This window comes from Microtus pennsylvanicus, chromosome 1, assembly GCF_037038515.1.
Source record: "Microtus pennsylvanicus isolate mMicPen1 chromosome 1, mMicPen1.hap1, whole genome shotgun sequence".
NCBI classification, from domain to species: domain Eukaryota; kingdom Metazoa; phylum Chordata; class Mammalia; order Rodentia; family Cricetidae; genus Microtus; species Microtus pennsylvanicus.
The window spans coordinates 123562781-123581598 of record NC_134579.1 but is presented as its reverse complement, the minus strand read 5'-3'; the positions used below and the strand labels follow the sequence as shown (position 1 = coordinate 123581598).

The following is an 18818-nucleotide window of genomic DNA, read 5'->3' as shown; positions in this document are numbered from 1 at the left end:
GCACTGCTGGTTGAGGCAGTCAGGCCAAGAATTATTATTATTCTGTAGTGGGAGTGGGGAAGCATGTGCAGGTCTATGTTTGGAGGTCAGATGACAACCTGTGGGGACACTGCTTTTCTCCTTCCCCATGCAGGCTCCAGGATCTGAGTAGAGCCATTCAGCTTGGTGGCAAGGGCTTTTACTTGCTGAGACATCTGCCAGCCCCAGCCCGAGAATATCCTTCCCTTAATCTTCCTTGGTCTCCCTTTCCTTTCCCCATATTACCTTCTATTATTATTTGGGGGATACGTTTACCTATCTGCTGGGGAGGTGCCACAGCATGTGTGCAGAGGTCTCCTTCCACACTCTGGGGCTCAAACTCAGGCTACCATTTTGGTGGCAACTGAGCCATCTCCCTGGTCTTCGGGGGTGGGGCTGGAGTATGGTCTGCACTCCCTGAGCCTCCCGAGGGCGGGGATGACAGCGAGCGCTGCCACAGCGCTCCCACCACGTTTCTGTGAGTTAAAGTCCAATCTCAACACCGAGTATCACTGCAAATTGTTTATTAAAACACAAAGCAATGGACAGTGAAAAACATCCTGATTTTTTAAACTTTTTGGTGGGAGTAGGGTGGGGCATGGGAGGGGCAGAGACTGATGGAGACAGCCCAGAAGGAAAGACAGCTCTATCCACCCCTACTGCTTCCCTGGCCAGCAGGTTCAAAGCCCCTCGAGTACACCTTGGTGTGCACTGCTCTATATGCATGGTGTGGCCACAGAGTCAGCCTGCCCTCGCAGGAAAAGATGGGAAGGAACAGGAGCTACAGGAGCTACTAAGGATTTGATGCTTTTTCTCCAATACTTGGTTTCACACAAAGCAGCCAGGTCCAATACTGAGCAGCGGGGCTAGTTTCCTAACAAGCCAGGTTGGGCCAACAGTGGCTGAAGAGACTGCCTTGAGCTTAGAATGGAGAGCCATCCTATCCCAGGAGGACTTTGTGGAAAGGCAATGTTCTTTAACTCCAGCAAAGGTTAACTAATCCAGGGTCAAATTTCTTTTCATTCCCTGGATCGTGGCACACCAGGGAAAAGCAGAGTCAAGAATGTCTCTTTTCCTGATTTTGCCACGACATCTCTCGTTGCCAAGTCTCCCCTCCCACCTGGCACCTTAGCTCTCCTTTCCTGACAGTTGTCCTTTGAAAGGACGGAAAGCACACTTCAGTTTGTTGTTGTTTTTCCTCATACCCAAATAAAGCACTAAGCTCAAAATAGAGGTGAGGATGGAGTTCTGCTTCTCCCGATGCTATGTGCTCCCATCGCACAAGATGGATGCAAGCGTGCCAAGGCCCTCTCTGCCAACTGCAACAGGCACTACTGTTTCCCTGGCTGCCAGCACAATCGCAGCCCCTTGTTTTTACACTCCTGAGAGGAACCCATCTCAAGAGATCCACTCTGTTCTTTTCCTGCTAGCCGAGTCAGCCCCCAAATCTGCTCTTAGCAAGATGATCTCACCACCCAGAGCAAACGAAGCAAAAGCAGGTGGGGAAGGACAGACCAGATCGGCAGCAAGCCACACACGTACAAAGAAACCAGGCCTCCCTAGGCAGCTGACCACCAGTGCCAAGGTAGTCTTCTATCATTATGAAGAAATCTAGCCCTTGCCTGAGGAGAAGTCCGAAGAGAAAGTCACCCTGAGCTCTCTGGTGTGGGCAATAAGGCTTCTTTCCAATTTTCTTAGCACACTCTGACCCCTAATTACATCTTCCTTAGAAGAGAGACCGAGTTCTTCTGCGATCTCTGAGCAGATCCTAGGTGTCTGTGGTTTTGCTCCTGTGTGTGTACTCTCAGTCAGTACCTGAGAGTCACCTTCTTCAGAGGCCACAACAGGAGGCCCAAAGTAGCCTCCCTAGCTTTGTCTTTTAATAGCAGGAGCATCTGTTAGTCTCTCACTTGAGAAGCTCACCTGTTCTCCTAGGTCCTTATAGTCACAGAGAAGTGTCACATGTGGCCACCATTCCATTAAGGTTCCTCAAGGCAAGAAGACACTGAAATCATGTCTGCGTAGCCAGCAAGAAGAGGGAGAGATAGGGAAACAGCCCCATGGCAGGGACTGTAGGACCCCTGCCCAGGCCTGAATCTATAGAGGGTTAGGGATGCCCACCTGACTCAGAGCAGGGGAGAAAAAGGCACTGTGCTAACCGGGGTGGGTCCTTCCCCAGTTTCCAGGGAGGGAGAGAACCTATTGATGCCTCCCTGGACTCCTCCAGGTGAGCCAGTTTCTAAGGAGGGGGATCTGAGTGCTAAAAGAAAGGGTACTGCTGCCATTTTCTCAGATTCTCAGCTAAGAGTCTAGACCAGGGCCAGGCCTTCCCAGGGGAGGCTGGGGACAGAACAAGAGAAATTCCTTAAAACAGAAGCTTCTCAACAAAAGCAAAGGAGTCAGACCACAGTTCTAAGACTGCTCTAGGCACAGAACACGGGCATCAGACAACACAAACTTTACCCGCCTCACCAAGACTCACATGACCCTGGGATCTCCTAGTCAGCAGGAGCAAGAAAACAAGGCCACGTCTTTAATCAACAGGCGGCCCCTCTGACACCATGGGTTTGTGAAGACTATCTTTTAACCACCAGAACTGTGGGTATCCACTGAGCAGCTTCTCATTAGAAGTGGAGACTTCCAGAAGAATAGAGTTGGTTTGGGAGACATGAATCCCACAAATCAGTTATTGGCACAATGTTTAAGATAGTTTGAATAAGACCTGAAGCAACTCGGAGGCCAGCTGGCCTGACTAAACCACACTGGACCTGCAGGCTCTACCCAGCTGGCCTTGCTTGCTCCTCCCACAAATGTTAAGAGGACCATCCTTTGGGCAAAAAGAAGCTGTCTGTCCCTATCTTTACCTCTGCCAGCTGGACTAGTGGATTCTAAAACCCTGGGTCAGACTATAGCTCAAACAGAAAACCTGGGCCTCTCCTGTCCAACTCTCTAAGTGGTACCACTCACAGCATCCAATCCCAGGCACACTCCTTGCACTATCTCAAAACAAAGAGAAGGGAACAGTGCAAAAAGCAAGATGAACAATGGAATAATTCTTGACACATACAATACAAAAATAAAAATAAAGCATAACCCCACCACACCCCTTTAACCTAAACCTCATGTACCTACATCATCTTAGAGGGGGAAAAAAGCTTTCAAGTTCAACATTATGAGCTGGCTGTGGCCAGCCCTAAGCAGCTCTTATTAGCTGGGCAGGCTTGGCTCAGGGGACTCTACCCCAGCCCCCACCATATTCCTTCTCTGCTGTTTCCTCACTTCCCTTTTAGTTTTTGTTAGCTACAGAAAGATGTTCCTTCCGTTTGGATACAACTAGAGAGGAAAGCACCCGTCCCTATCCCTACGGGAAGGGGTGGGCTTGGAAACAGAGGCAGAAGTAGAGCTGCTTGGCTTACAGTACCATTAGGAAATGGCCCCAGGAGTCAGGGTTTCCTTCTGAGGCTCTGAGTCACCAAAGGGATAAGATGGGGTGAGAAGGCAGGACCTCCCCGACCCTTTCTCAGAAACCCAGGCAAACAAGGCAACATGGAGGCTGCTGTTCTCCTTCATTTTGTTTACTCTGCTGACAGTGGCCCACAGGTTTATAAACAGTGATGGACCAGGAACCAAAGTCACTGTCAGAAGCCCAATTAGTCAGGACATACGTTGCTCTAAGCAGTTGGTCCCCAAGACCATAGCAGTACCTCATCCTGTAGAATGACCTTTGGAAGCACTCCAGGAAGTGCTCCTGACAGCAACCTCAGGCCATCGCCATCCAGCTGCCAACTCAGTACCCTGGGGCGAGCCTAAGCCACAGAGAAAATAGTTCTCAAATGGCTAGATGCAGGCCTGGAGTCATCATTAGGAGCCAAAGTAAGGATATGAGCCCAAGAGTTACTTACTTTGTCACACAGTTCAAATATCTGATAAGGCAGACTTAAAATTTAAACACATTCTAGAAATATGGGCCTGGCCTGAGATTCTATACTGCTCCAATTCACAAATCCTGCTGCCTCTGACCTAGAAAATTCCTTTTAGTTTAGCCGGGTTGTCCTCACTGTTGTCAACTGACAAATAGATGAAGGTGATCAAAAGCTGGGTAACAAGGAAACTTCATCCCTACAGAGTGTTTACTGGGAATCTGAGACAGACACTTTGATGCTAAAGTTAGACATTCAGAGCCTCCAGAACCACGGCTGACTAGGAGTCTTTCAGTCCCCGGGCAAGAAGATCGTGACTGCTCCTTGCTAGGCGGCTGAAAGGGTGGTAAAGCATCGATTATGACCAATGAGGAAAACAGCCGGGCTGGTGCAGCCAGTCTTGGTTCTTTGGGGTGACTCTGGGCATAAACCCAAACTAGCTGATGTAGGACAGAAGACACAGGGATAAATGAACATCAAATTCTGGACATTCTGAACAGTGGTCAGTCACTTACAGGGCTCAAGTCTCTGAGGTTGTGAACATAAGCCTTTTCTAATCCAAAGACCAGAAGAGACTGTTAAGGTCAAGTGTTCTGTTGCTGCAGGCTGGAAAGCATCCCTGTCCCCTGGCAGCAAGGCCCTATGGAGGGGCCAGTAAGAGCTGCTGGGTCAGGTCCTCCTGGCTGCTGGCTCAGGGATTCAGGGAAGGAGGTACCAACAAGGTGAGGTGGTGGAGGGTAAGACACTCAAGCAAACAGAACTCTAATCTTCAGTCTCCTGCCCATTTCGACAATAACTTAGCTCTATAATTGAGAGTGAGAACTGGAAAGAGATGTCAAATGAACCAGAACAAGAGTAAAATCAAGAAGAAACCAAGTCCTCAACAGGCACTGAAAACAAAATCATCTGTTGTGGCAACAAGTTGTAGGCAATTTGAGGACCTGACATACACTAGTCGTCTTGGATACCAGACAGTCCTCTAACTGGCACATGTCAAGGAGATGAGAAATGACAATGAAGAAACTTAAGGTGGAGCCATCAAAAGATTAACCCAGAAAGATTTCCAAGTAAAGAAGTGCTCACTCTTTTTTCCAATTCTTCCCCTTTTCCTTTGTCTTTACCATCCAACTTATTTACCTCCACATACATACTTTGAATACCATGACTTCTGAAATCACATCAGACATAAATTCAGAACACAATCAACTCCCAGTATGGTTATAACTTTCCAGGTTATATGACATTTTCCTGCTAATGTCTAACCTAAAAACAACAACCATGACTGCTCTGAGTTCAGAGTCCTTCCTACTAGGTATGTAAAAAGGATCCTTGGAGAGGAAGGATCCACTCACCTACGTACCCCAGAGAAAAGAAAGCTGGGGCCAGCCACAAAGAGTAGGACTGAGCAGCTCTGGGACCAGTGGTAGGTGGGGCTGTTCCCCACTCCTTCTGCTTCTTCTTATCTCTTTTCATTTGTGTGTGTGTGTGTGTTTTGTTTGTTTTTCGTTTTGCTAAACACTGTCAATACAGAAACCGCCATGTTTGGTTTCCTTCCCATGCCCCACCACCCTGCTGAGGATGGCCATTTGTTCTCACAACCGGCAGAGGCAGAAGAGGGTTGGAATGAACACTCCGAAGGCCACCAGAATGGGAAACATGAGGCTGCTGTTGTCCGAGGCATAGGGGTTAGGTGTGCGGGGGCCTGACTGCACCCTGTTCTTGTTGGTCTGTCTTTTGAGATTAGACCCCTCATCATATTCTTCTTCTTCTTCCTCTTCTTCTTTCTTCTCCAATCCTGGATGAGGCTGCAGTTTGGGTACATCTAAAAGAAAAAAAAAAACCTTTTAAGTATACTAAGACCCACAGCATCTATGAGACTATTCAAAGCAATGAATGAGCCACAGAAGACAGATCCCTGTGACCTCGGCAGTCCTTACAGGAAGGAGCAGAAACTGTCTCTAACTTAAATAGTAGAACACAGGCACCATAGTCATATTCAGATTTAACTAAAAAAGTAATACAGGGCCTTCCCCAGAGGGAGGCTATCTCCCTCTCCTGTCTCACTTCAAAGCTCCATGAGGTCCACACTAGGTATGGTCAGTGACCTAACATCTAAAACTTATTTCAGACCCTTTCTTCCTTCTCTAAGCCACTGAAGGACTGACCCACCAGGCTTTGGCTCCAGTCCTGATTCCTCCTAAGAAACTCAAATGGTCCCGGGGTGAAGTATCACCTTCCTAGAAGTCACACCAGCCCTGGGGAGTGGGGTGGGTATGTTAAAAGGACAGCTCCATGGTTAAGAACACCTGCTCCTCTTGCAGAAGACCAGGGTTCAGTTCCCAGCACCACATGGTGACTCACAGCCATTCATAATTACAATTCCAGTTTCTCTTCTGAGCTCTGAGAACACTGCACACATGAGATGCATATATAACAAACACAAATTTAAAAAAAGTCTAAAAAAATAAGGAAGACTTTCTATATATTCAAGAAGAGAAACAGCACAGAAAAAAGATGTGGAAGAAAAATGAGTAAGATACAAAGTTTCTCTGCAAAAATCAGCCCGAGAGGCTGGTGGCCAGGGTAACCTAAATCCTGAGCATGAAATATATACAGCTGAGCTGCAAGGCCAAGGAGACATTAACAAATCAACTTTATCTAAGCATAGTGTAGCAATACACACCAACATCCAAGGGGACTCCTACTTTTATTTTTTTCTCCAAAAGAATAGAGACCACTCCCTAAATGGAATTTAGGCACATTTCTGATAATTCTAGTACATTTATTTTTTCTCTGTCTCTCTCTCTGTGTGTGTGTGAAAGGCCAACAGTTGATTAAACAGTAGCAGGAAGAAATGAACACAGATATGACTTTAATCCTTGTGGCCACCATCAAGCAATACTTTGTCTTATCCACCTGACTTTGCATTCCCTATAATTTGGCTTTCAATATTTCCAAAATAATGACCAGCTAAACTATCTCAAGCCTTCCTCAATCATATCCTTTAGCACAAGTCAAGAAGCAGAAGGTAAAAATTCTAACTTATGGCCGGGCGGTGGTGGCACATGCCTTTAATACCAGCACTTGGGAGGCAGAGGCAGGCGAATCTTTGTGAGTTCGAGGCCAGCCTGGTCTACAAGAGCTAGTTCCAGGACAGGCTCCAAAGCTACAGAGAAACCCTGTCTTTAAAAACAAAACAAAACAAACAAACAAAAATTCTAACTTACCATCCACTGTCCCAGCCATGATGTAGAGTGCACAGACTTTGGGATTGTCATAGTACCCCTAGGAAATGGAAAAGCACAGTCAGCCATGTGGCAGCAAACATCATCCCGTCCCTCAGATGTCCAGCACAGGGACTGTTACCTTGACAAACTCAATGTAGAGCTTCCCTGTAAAGGTAGACACCTCCCCGTGGACACTCAGCTTCCCCTTCCTGATGCTCATGGGGATGATTTCATCATGAGCTGTGCTGTGCCCAACACGATCAAAGATGTCTAAGTCCTTCACCACAACATGGCCATTTAATCGGACATCAAATACCTTCCAGAATCAGGAGAAAAAAAAATGTCAACATCATCAGCTTACATCCCTTTAGGAATTAGACATTATGCACCTGCTTGGCTTTCATAAGTTCTGGCTCTGGATATACTCCAAGGTAGCTGCAGTCCTTCACCTCAGCCAAGTCAAAATCATGGTTCTTTACTGCATCATGGGGAGAAAGGAGGCATTGAGCCGGGCGGTGGTGGCGCACGCCTTTAATCCCAGCACTTGGGAGGCAGAGGCAAGCGGTTCTCTGTGAGTTCGAGACCAGCCTGGTCTACAAGAGCTAGTTCCAGGACAGGCTCCAAAACCACAGAGAAACCCTGTCTCGAAAAAAACAAAACAAAACAAACAAAAAAAAAAAAAAAAAGGAGGCATTGATAGGAAAGTACCAGGGAAAGGGGAAAGAGGGTATTAGGGAGGGAATCTAGGGGGAAGTAAGCAGAAGGCTCCTAAAAGGATCAATTTTGTTACCAATCCAAGACAGGTAACAGCCAATGGGCAAGGGGACACAGCTTCTCTAGGGTGGGAGGATCCAACTTTTCCTCAGAGCTCATTGTTCCTCCCTTCTGAGAAGGTTCACAGGCCTCTGCTCTGGCGTCAGAGTACCCAACTGCTCAAAAGCAGCAATGTGCCACTGGTCAAGCAGGGGCCTGAGCACGCCTCACCTTCTGTTGAGACTGTGCAAAATAGACCTCAGCAAATTTCAACACCAGCACGTAGTCCCCCTCTTCCTTGATGGGTACTTCGTAGCCGAAGGTCTCCTCATTGTACCGCTCTGTTTGATACAGGATCTGGTCCTCGGGGTTGGAACGCAGGATGGGCAGTTTCATGCCATAGTCTGAGGCTGGGGACAAACACAAAGAGAAAGTGCATCAGAGACAAACACAAAGAGAAAGACATAAAGAGTAGAGATCCCCCAGAATCACCAGAGGCATGGCGTTTCCAGAGCAATGCTAACTAGGAACTCTCCACTCTCCCAGTCCAAGGCACACTCCCTTTGCATCTGGTTCCAAATGTTAACACAAAGACAAGAATCAGACAGCCACTGACATAGAAGAGTAACATTAAAGAAACTAAACAGCAATCACCCCAAGACTCAACAGCACACTAAAATCACTTCCTGGGCCTGCTGGAAAAGGACAGAGACGAATGAATCTGTTCACGATGTAAAAGGAATGAAATGCTGCAAAGTTCCCCGAGAAGGAGACCTTCAGAGAACACTTCCCGAATCCAGGGGACACCAGCAACACTAACCAGCTCAAGTGCGTTTGTCTCAGTTTAAACCAAACAAGTGGTCTGGCCAGGAAAGTCATTCTTCATTGTCTCTGCTATAAATAACATACTAGCTGTACTTTTTTTTTTTGGTCTTTTTCAGAATTTTTATTTAAAAAGTTCCTAAGTTGACAAAGAAAAAAAGGCTCACATGAGAGGGGAGGGTGCTCTGCAACTTCCTCTTGACACAACTACCTTACTTCCCAGAGCACCAGTTCAGCAGCCACTTGGTGCGGTTCCCAAGAAATGAGACTGAAGTACAGCAGCAGCCACACCAGCCAGGCTCGCTGAGGACCACTGCATCCTGTGCAACAGTCTGCCTCAAGATGCTCAAATCTCAAGAAGCCACCTTTCCATTTCACAGACTGACAAGGGTAAAGGAAACCCTCTCCAGCTCAGTCCACTTGGTGGCGAGTTACAAATGAATGTTTTTCCACATAACAAACTAGAGTCTTTCCATAGATAGACCACCTTCCAGTCCCAAGAGATGAACACTCATGCATCCTGAGGAGAACAATTGGGCTCATTTAGCCTACACATACAATGAGACTTCCCAGAGTTCATAAAACCTTCCCAAACTACAGACAGCACGAACTAAATAAGATTGTCTTCCACTTGAATATGATGACCCTGAAGACATTTGGCAGCCAAATCCTCTGAGAGAGCTGAAGTGGCAGCCTTGGCCACACCACCCTGATCGTGTAACTCATCTGACTCACTCCTAGGAGCTCTAGCCTCCAAAATCACCATCATTTCAAAGGAGAAGATCCGACAAAAGGTGAAAGATGAACTAAAAGACCCAATGGCTAAGGTCAAGCCCTCAAAAAAATAAACATAACTGTTAACAGTTCCTGTAAGTGACATTAGCCTTGTGATCAGATGCACTCTTGAGACAATGGAACAGGAAACTCATTGTAGTTTTGTCTTCAGACTCTTCTCCCAGTATCTCCTCAGGAAATCAAAGAAGCACGCTTACAAAGGATGTGGGGCTAACTAACACACCCTAGCTCTTTTCCAAGCTCAAAAGCCCCAGGTCACACACCTATGAAACCTAAAAGGCCATTTGTCTTCCAACTGAGTGCTAAGGATTTCCTCCTCCTAGGAGGGCCAAGACTCTAGCAAACTTGGAACATTAGCTAGATTTCATTTATAGATCCACAGAAATTTTTGCACATGTGTGAACCTTTTTCCCCTCACTGAATAGAAAACTTGAGAAGCTAACAGCAATGTTATCTGCAGCGGTCTCAATTCCACAGCTCAGAAAACAGGCGTGTGAACAAGAATTAAACAATCTGGGGTTACCTTTACTTGCTTTCTCTTTAAGCCCCAAGTGGCTATCCTAAGAAATCTGAGATAGAGTAGGAAAAACAACAACAACAACAAAAACCTTGACTTTTCTTCACTCCTTAGCATTTATATGGGTTTCTTTTTTTATTATTTATTTTTATTTCATGTGCACTGGTATTTTCCCCTACATCAATGCCTGAATGCTGGATCTCCTGGAACTGGAGTTACAGATATACAGATAGTTGTGAGTTGCCATGTGTGTAATGGTCTGACCTCTCCCTTTAAGAGACAAGCCCCCCCCCCCCCCCCCCCCCGCCACCACAGAGGCAGGCAGATCTTCCTTCTGCTTCCAGCCCAGCCTTTCTGTCTCCCAAAGGGGTAGCTTCTGCCTTGCTCCCTTCTCCCCGCTTCTCTGCTCTTCTCCCTTCTTCCCTCTCCCCTTCCCTTCCATAACCCACTAAATAAATATCCAACCTCACTCTGCATGGCGAGTCTATCCGTCTGTCTCTCACCTACCATGGCTGCGGCTCCTCATGGGACTGGCTTCCCCGCCAAGGTCTCTCACCCACCATGCCTCTCCCTGTTGGATCTCATGGCCTGCTGCCCACTGCCGCCATTCGGGGACCTGCAGTGTTTCTGTCGCGGCACCCCTGGGGATCTGCAGCCTTTTACTTAAACCATTACAATGTGGGTGCTGGGAATTGAACCCAGGTCCTCAGAAGAGCATCCAGTGCTCTTAACCACCGAGCCATCTCCCCAGCTCCCACAAAATGGGTTTCTTTAAAACAGAAAGAAAGTACAGTCAGTACACTGCTCAAGTTGGCACAAAACAGCTCAGACAATTAACCAGAAAGGAAGGAGGCCAAAGGGCCGGCCTATGTTGTATTTGCTACTTCTGAGCTCTAAGCAGAGCAGTCAGGCTCTTTGGAAATCTCAACCCAGTTTCAAAGTGAGATAGGCCCGGATTTGAACTCTGGCCCTGCCACCTACTACGTGGCGCTGAACTAGTTGCCTCTTTTAGGTCCATTTCCTCAACTATAGATTAGGGCTATCACCACTCTATAGAACTGTGGTGAGGATGAGACACCTATAAAAATCTTAGATGATTGCACATGGAGATAAAGAAAAGATAAACATGCAGGAAGACCTGCTGAGCAGATACACACACAGTTCAGACAGTGAGCACTAAACAGAGTACCTGGGGGTGGACCCAGAAGGCAGGGTAGACAAAGTGCTGTGAGCTGGAGGTCAGCCTGCTCTACTGAGTGGGTTTCAGGCAAGCGGGACTACATTGCAAGTTCCTGTCTTAAGAAAATGGATTAAAAGGAAAGGGAGGTAACGAAATGAATTAGAAAACTACGGTTGAGAGCGAGAAAGCCAGAACGTGTTCTAGGTAAGATCTACAGAAAGTGCAAGGACAGCACTTAGGGGGCTTAGGTAGGAGGGTCGGACCACAGAAAATGTTTCAAAACAAATAAATGGATTGCTTTCTAGGTTTTCTGATGATTCAATACTTTTTCTTAATCATTTCTTTTTCAAGTGAGGTTAGTTTCTAATGAATTATTCTGAATGACAGAGGTAAGGAGGCTCAGATAGAAACTCTATTTGCAAAGTACTTACAGTCCAGGGAGGGAGGCGGGAGAAGGGGCGGGAGGGGGACTGTGGTTGGTACGGAAAATGAACAAAAAATAAAATAAAGCAAAAAAAGAAGCTGAGAAAAAAGTGCTTCCAGTACTTGAAACATTCCTGTTAAGACAGTATAGGAACCAAATTCTAAACAAACCTCCCGGCCAAGAGCAAAGCAGAGCAGCATGGACTCTCCCTCTCACCCTCCACCAAGCTCTCACCTCAAGGCCAAACCCTTAGACGGAAGGCAGCCCAAGAAAGGGTCTGCTTTAGGGTTAAACAAAAGTCACTTGACAGGCTCAGGTCACCTGACAGCATTTTTCCCCTCTGGAGACACATTCTGACCTATTTTTAATTCCATGTAAAAGGTCATCAAGCAGGGAGAAAAAAGATAGTGGCGCTTTACCCTCCTCGGGACAGCAGTGCAGCAGAGGTTCCTAACACGCGTGTGCTGCTGGGAAGGAAGACAGGCTGGGGCTAGAAGTTCCAGCAGGGATCTCCTAAGAAGAGAGACTTTCCCCTAAACCAAGCCAAGCTCTGTGCCCTTAGCTGAACAGTAAGGTTTACTCACCAAAGTTAACCAAATCAAGAACCTGGAAAGACAGGCCTGGTGGTATAAGCCTGGAATTCCATCACTTGGGAGGTAAAGGCAGGACAATCAAGAGTTCAAGGTTATTCCAGGTTACAAGGCAAGTTTGGGGCTAACCAGGGCGACATGAAACCCTGTCTCAAAACAAACCAACAACAAAAAAGCCACATACACTCCCCAGAACGTACAGTATGTCACAGCACTTTCTATAGTGGTGTTTCCATCTGCTGAATTGAAGCACAGGGATATAAAGTGTCTTTTCCAGGCTGTGAACACTAGCTATCCTAAGGCAGAAATTAAATTCAATAAACACTATGAAGTGCCTTTGCATAAGCCACTGGGTGCCCTAGGCCACTCAGTTACAAGAATGCGAAAATGTAGAGTAACAGCAAGTTCAAAAGCAGGCCAAACCTTGATCTGGACTAACCTGGCAACCTGGATTCATTCAGCAGAAAATGAGCTCCCTCAGTGCCGCAAACAGTATTACCAGCGTTTGGAGAGAAATGAGGCACATGGTGCCTCCTGCCATTGGGATAAACAGCTGCGTGAGACAAAGGTCTCCGAGTGCCTGGCACACCCTGACCCACAGAAGGAAAGGCAGGCAGTGTGAACAGTTGCTCTCCCCACAGCGGAGCTGACTCCTCAGCACAGAAGTTTGAAAGCTGACTGCTGAGAGGAACCTAAACTTATCTGGTCCCAGACCTAATGCCAGGAAGCACTACTCCCGGGAACCTAGTGAGTACTAAAACCCACCGGCCCCACCCAGATGAGCAGACTGCCCTGGACAACAGGGGACCTTCAGTTTTACATTGCCCCAAATGCTAGTGTCCAAAAATGGGACCCCACTATGGAGTGTAGTAGGCCTAATGTAGTTGTATTTGCTGCAGTTACTCCCCACCCCACCCCACCCCAGAGGGCTCATGCCTCCAGGGACAAGAGAGCCTGCTGGCTGTTGACCAGGTCAGACGGCTAAACCACCTGCAGCAGCCGCTTAAAAGCAGAATTTGGGAAAGAGCAGGTACCTAAGGACTGAACCCGGAGTCTTAGTCAGCTTTATCCTCTGTACTGGGTACCTAGTGGGACAATGGGTATCTGAATGCAAGAAGCCATCTGCACAAGGCCCTTACTACACCATTATCTCAAGAGGCAAGGTCCACCAACTGTCTATTTCCTCAGCGGTTCCTTCCGCTCTGACCACAACCATGAAGAAACAGAACGGTCTACAACAGAGGTGCTATGAAGTCTGGCCTTGGCTGCCACAACTTGCAGCCCTGACTCAGCTGAAACCTGGTTCCTGGGACCTACATGCCAGGGCTAAACAAATTCCAGGACACAGACTTCAGAAAACAGCCTAGTGTGCCAAGACCCTCACATGTATGAAAGCAAAAAAATTCTGTTTTTTGGTTTTGTTGTTGTTAAATAAGCTTTCACAATGTAGCCCTGGATTTCCAGACAACCTGGAACTCCCTATTTAGGCTGGCCTTCAACTCTCAGGGATCCTCCTGCTGCTGCCTCCCAAATGCTGGGGTTACAGGCATGAACCACCACACCTGGCTAACACACTCATGATTATCGTACACAGAAACTGGGACAAACAAAGCCAAACCCTTCAGTAAAGTCAAGAGCACACACTGTGGGAAAAGACTGTCTCCTAGCTGTCTAGATAGGCATCATCAGCAGTTCGGTAGCCTCGACACCCAGCATATAGCATCATTATCCAGAAATGACACAAGGAAATCCCCCACCCCATCCCCTTTTTTTATTTTAACGTTTTAAAAAGCTTTACGTGTATTGGATTTTGCCTGCATGTATCTCTGTACACCACATGTGTGCCTGGTGCCCATGGAGGTCAGAAGGCAGCACTGGATCCCCAAACTGGAGTTACAGGCCATTGTGAACCATCCTCTGGGCGCTGGGAATCAGACCTGGGTCCTCTGGAAGAGCAATCAGTGCTCCTAACCACTGAGCCTTCTCTCCATCCTAGGAATTGTCTTCTTAAACCTGTTTTCCCATCCTACTTAAAGAAGACTCTAGAGCAGATTTCTCCAAAGAATGGATTGGGGTGACCTACAACAGGAGCGCCTGGTGCAGAAATCTGAGCCCCAGCTAGTTAAATAAGAGATAAAAGTTTGTCTATTGGGTCCGGGCCTAGAAACCCATATTGGCCTAGGAATTCTCATAATACCGTATAACTCTGTAAAAATCACTGCTGCTTCATCGGTTAAGTCTCGACTATTTTCTCCCTAAGCTGTTGGGATCATCTGGGGGGGGCACTGGAACACTCAAATCTTACATAGGGTGAGCACCATCAGCCTCCCGCGCAGAACAGACTTCAATATACCAACACCCGACGGGTGGCTTTTACTTTTAAGCAAACAAACTCCAAAAGCAGGCAGAGGATGCCACAACCAAACTTTCCCGGCCTATTCCCTTCGAAGACTCCCTGCTATTATTCCGGCCAGGAACCAAGCCCCACTCTTGGGAGAAAGGGCACGGAAAGCGGCCCATTTACGGTTGGGCAAGAATCTACCGGGAATGGCCGCGACAGCAGAGCCGTGGAATCAATCGATGACCCACAAGCTGCGAGGCCTCCAGGTGCCAGGCAAAAGGCCACTCTCGTCTCTACTTTCCCAGCTTTGGGTGGGATGAGAGGCTGGGAAATGCAGGATGAGGAAGATCTAAATATAACTTCTCGCCAACTCTCTGCCTCGATGGCTCTTGCTAGCTTCGAGCCGGGGCTAGGCCCTGGGCACTACCAGGTCCCTGGGGGTCCTGCAGAGGGAAACTTCGCTCTGAGGCTGTGGTCAGCCGGCCGAGAGGAAGGGGCTCGGGGCCCTCGGCGGCGCCCTGCTCGCAGGCCCCGGATCCCACGGCTCGGCCGAGGGGCTCTCACCTCGGCCCACCCGGCCTTCCAGAGGGTCCTTGCGGAAGTGGATCCCGTGCACGTCCACATGTGCCTCGCCGCCCGCGTTGACTGCCCAAATGACGCTCTCTGGCAGCCCGGCCCCAGCGGCTCCGACCACGCCGAAGCCCGGATCCTGGAGCTCCGGCGAGAGCAGCAGCAGCAGCAGTCGGAGAAGCGCCACAGCGGCTGCTCCAGCTGTCCGGGACCCCAGCATGGCGGCCACCACTGCGGGGGCAGCCCCCGCCGACCCTCGTCCTCGGCCGGCCGCCAGGCCGCCCCCGACTCAGTAAAACAGCGCCACGGACCGTTCTGCCTCAGCAACCCGGGACATGTCGCTCTCGGGCCTCCTCCTCTGCCTCGGGTGCCGCCTCCCACCTCAGGAACAACCTACCCCGCCGCCCAGCCCTCGGCCTGGGCGCTCCAGCCAATCAGAGTGCGGCCCTCATTAATTACCCACCACCCCGTCGAGAGCAGCCCCCCTATTGGCGGCTGTGCTTAGAAAGGGGGCGTGGCCACAGGAGGCTCCCGCCCAACCACCGGGCATGAGAAGGAGCGCGCGCAGAGGGAGGGAGTTCGGTTGAAGCGGCGGTCCCATGCGGAAGTGGCGGGTGCAGCGCCCAGGCCGCCCCGGAATCCCACATCAGACTAGGAAAGGTGGCCTGGGGCGGGGACGGTTTAGAGAAGGGCGCACTGACACGTCGCCAGCACTTCCGGCGCTCTAGATCTCGGGACCGAATCGGCTCTGGAGGGGGCGTTGCCGTCTTTTCCATCACCCTCTTTTTTTTCTCTCAGAAAGGCAAGAGCACAGAACCTAGCAGCAGGAGCAATGGTTTTTCCCCGTGGCAGGCAGAGGAGCCAGGCTTCCCCTGAGATGCCACATGTACAGGTGGCAGGACACGAGTCCCACGAGGATGAGGTCCCGCCTTCACCCCTTAGCACGCGCGTGGTGTGTGGTAGCGTCCACGGGGCTGCCCAATCAGAATGCTCCAACGCAGCGGAAACGCGTGGCCTTTAAGGGAGGGGCTCCAGGCTGCCTGCGTCTCCATGGCGACGGTGTCTGGCGGGTCTGAGACCCTGAGGAGTTGAGTTGGGGCTTGCTCCCCGCTGGTGCGAGTGGTCATGGGTGGTGACCGCCGTTTGGTGACCTGGGCTACCTGGCACAGCCACGTCCTGCACTCCCAAGCGCTCTTCTCCATTAGCGTGTCTGCCCAAACTCCCGTTTTTACGCTGAGAAAACGGCCTGAGAGAGTCTTGAGTTTTCACCGCAAGTTTGTGATACAGCCAAGTGGAGGAAGTTAATCATTTGTTCCGTAGATACTTACTCTGTCCCTATTATCAGGGTTGTCAGACATTGTCGACAAAATATAGGAAGCCCGGTTAAATTTGATATTGTGGTTAAGGAAAAATGGAACTTATTTAAACAATTCTGGGCTTGGAGACACCAGGTGACACATTCCTGTATCCCCAGTACTCGTACTCAGGAGGTTAAAACAGGAGGATTACCGTGAGTTTAAAGGCCAGCTTGGGGCACAGAGTGTGTTCTTGCCTCAACTTTTTTGTTTTTGGTTTTTCGAGACATGGTTTCTCTGTAGCTTTGGAGCCTATCCTGGAACTCATGCTGTAGACTAGGTTGGCTTCGAACTCACAGAGATCCACCTGCCTCTGCCTCCCGAGTGCTGGGATTAAAGGCATGCGCCACCACCGCCCGACTTTTTGTCTCAATATTAAGCAGGAGGTTGGAGAGACGTTCACCGGTTGAGAGCACTAGCTGCTCTTGCAGAGAACCTAGGTACAATTAATTCCCCGCACCCACATACCTGCTAACCCAGTTCCAAGGGTTGGATCGTCTTTTTCTGACCTTCATTTTTATCATATGTCCACAGTGCATAGACATACAGGTATTAAAACCCCTGCTTGGGCTTCCCTAGCCCCAGGTCAAACTTCTCTTTAAGCTCCCCTGCACCGTGACTGTCAGAGAGTGACAGGAACTACACTTTAGGGGTGAGACAGAACTGGGTTCAGTTCCTCTCTCTCTCTCTGAGTCTCTGCTCACCCAAAATGCAAATGACACCATCCACTCGCAGAAGCTAGGGTCCCGCTGAGTGCTGTGTGTGTATGTGCTGTGTGTGTGCACGACCCCCAAGGTGCATCCCCAGACTTCAGTTCTTTTCTTTTTTAATATTTATTTATGTGCATTGTGCTTTGCCTGCATGTATATTTGTATGAGAATGTCGGATCCCCTGGAACTGGAGTTACAATGATGAGCTGTCATGTGGTTGTTGGGAACGGAACCCAACTCCCCTGGAAGAGCAGCCAGTGCTCTTAACCCTCTTAACTGCTGAGCCATCTCTCTGGCCACCCAGTTATTTTCTTTGAGTCTGTCTCTTGCTAAGTTGTCTAGGCTGGCCTCAAATTTGTGATCATGCTTCTCATCCATCCAGCCTTCTGGACAAGTAGCTTCGAATAAACAGGGCCTGTGCTACCTTGCCGAGATACAAGATACGCTTCTCGTGGAAAAAATGCAGGCAACACAGAAGGGAACTTGAAAAAAATCATCTACCCATCCAAAGCCAAGGTTAGGACTGTAGCCAAGAGAGCCCTGACAGCAGGATTCAGCAGCCATCCGCTCCCACACGTCTGCATCTCACACTCACCTCAAGAAACTGAAAAACAGGAAATGTCCCCAGTTTTATGGATGAGAAACTAAAAATGTTGAGGAAGGTAAAGTAATTTGGCTAAAAGCACACAACGATGTTTAGCTTCTAATCTCCCCGTGTTGTGATCCGAGTTACCTATGCGGCCACATGTGATGTCCTTACAGCTCTGCCCGGCATCCGGGAGTTACTTGCTATGGGGTTCTCCAGTTTCATCCTTTGTGATAAGGAATGATTGTTCCTATCTCCTAAGATTGTGAGACATAAAAGAGATTTTAAGTGAAGAGAATAAGAAGAGCTTTCTGAATTACTAAACCCATTTGTTAGTGGTGGGTGGCGCACAGAGGTGTGTGCCACAGCCTAGGCGTGGAGGTCAAAGGACAACTTCCAGGAGTCAGATCCCAGAGATGGAACGCCGATTGTCAGGCCCAGCAGCGAAGGCTCAGCTTTACCCTCTGAGCTAGCTCGCTGCCCTCTTTTTGTTTGATTTTTAGACAAACCCCCCACTGAAGCCAGGCCAGCCTTGAACTCTATGTAGCTGACGATGGCAGCAAGCTCCCGTACCTCCTTAGCTGTCCACGAGCCCACGAGCTAGCATTCTGCGGTCAACTGAGTGCACTGCTGAGTGTCAGTAAGTCTCAGTGTTTGTGGGCACAGAGACCAGGATTCTAAGCCCACTTCTAGTTTTTGGAGCTATGTGGAACCTGGGAGTTCCAGCTTCCTCATCTGATGGATGTAATTAGAATATTCACACGCAGGGCTTTCAGAAACCCTTAGCAGAGGGCCTGGCTCATAAATGGTATTTAGTACACAGTAGCTATTAATCATACAAGAAGAAATAATTATAACATGTCATGCTGGCAATCTAATAGTAGAAAAGGCCCTGGTGAACAGGCCAGGTTAATGAGTTGGGAAAAACCCTTCCACCCAAGGGAGGGAAAAGCCAACGGGAACCAGAGTTCAAAAGTGGAAGATGGAGCAGCTGTTTGGAGGCCCCCAGA

General features: G+C 48.7%; 1 protein-coding gene across 2 annotated transcripts; it reads right to left on the bottom strand.

Moving 5' to 3' along the window:
* Positions 1-525: 525 nt before the first annotated feature.
* Positions 526-15526, bottom strand: Mlec (malectin). Of its 2 annotated transcripts, XM_075982469.1 has the most exons (5): positions 15152-15526; positions 8150-8328; positions 7305-7481; positions 7166-7223; positions 526-5760 (listed from the first exon to the last, which is right to left on the bottom strand). In XM_075982469.1, the coding sequence occupies exons 1-5, from the start codon at positions 15375-15377 to the stop codon at positions 5531-5533; spliced, it is 870 nt and encodes a 289-aa protein (XP_075838584.1). In that variant the 5' UTR covers positions 15378-15526; the 3' UTR covers positions 526-5530. The 2 variants fall into 2 exon arrangements, with proteins under 2 accessions (XP_075838584.1, XP_075838591.1); XM_075982476.1 differs by lacking the exons at positions 7166-7223; positions 7305-7481 and having other exon boundaries at positions 1274-5760; positions 15152-15508.
* Between the last annotated feature and the right edge of the window lie 3292 nt (positions 15527-18818).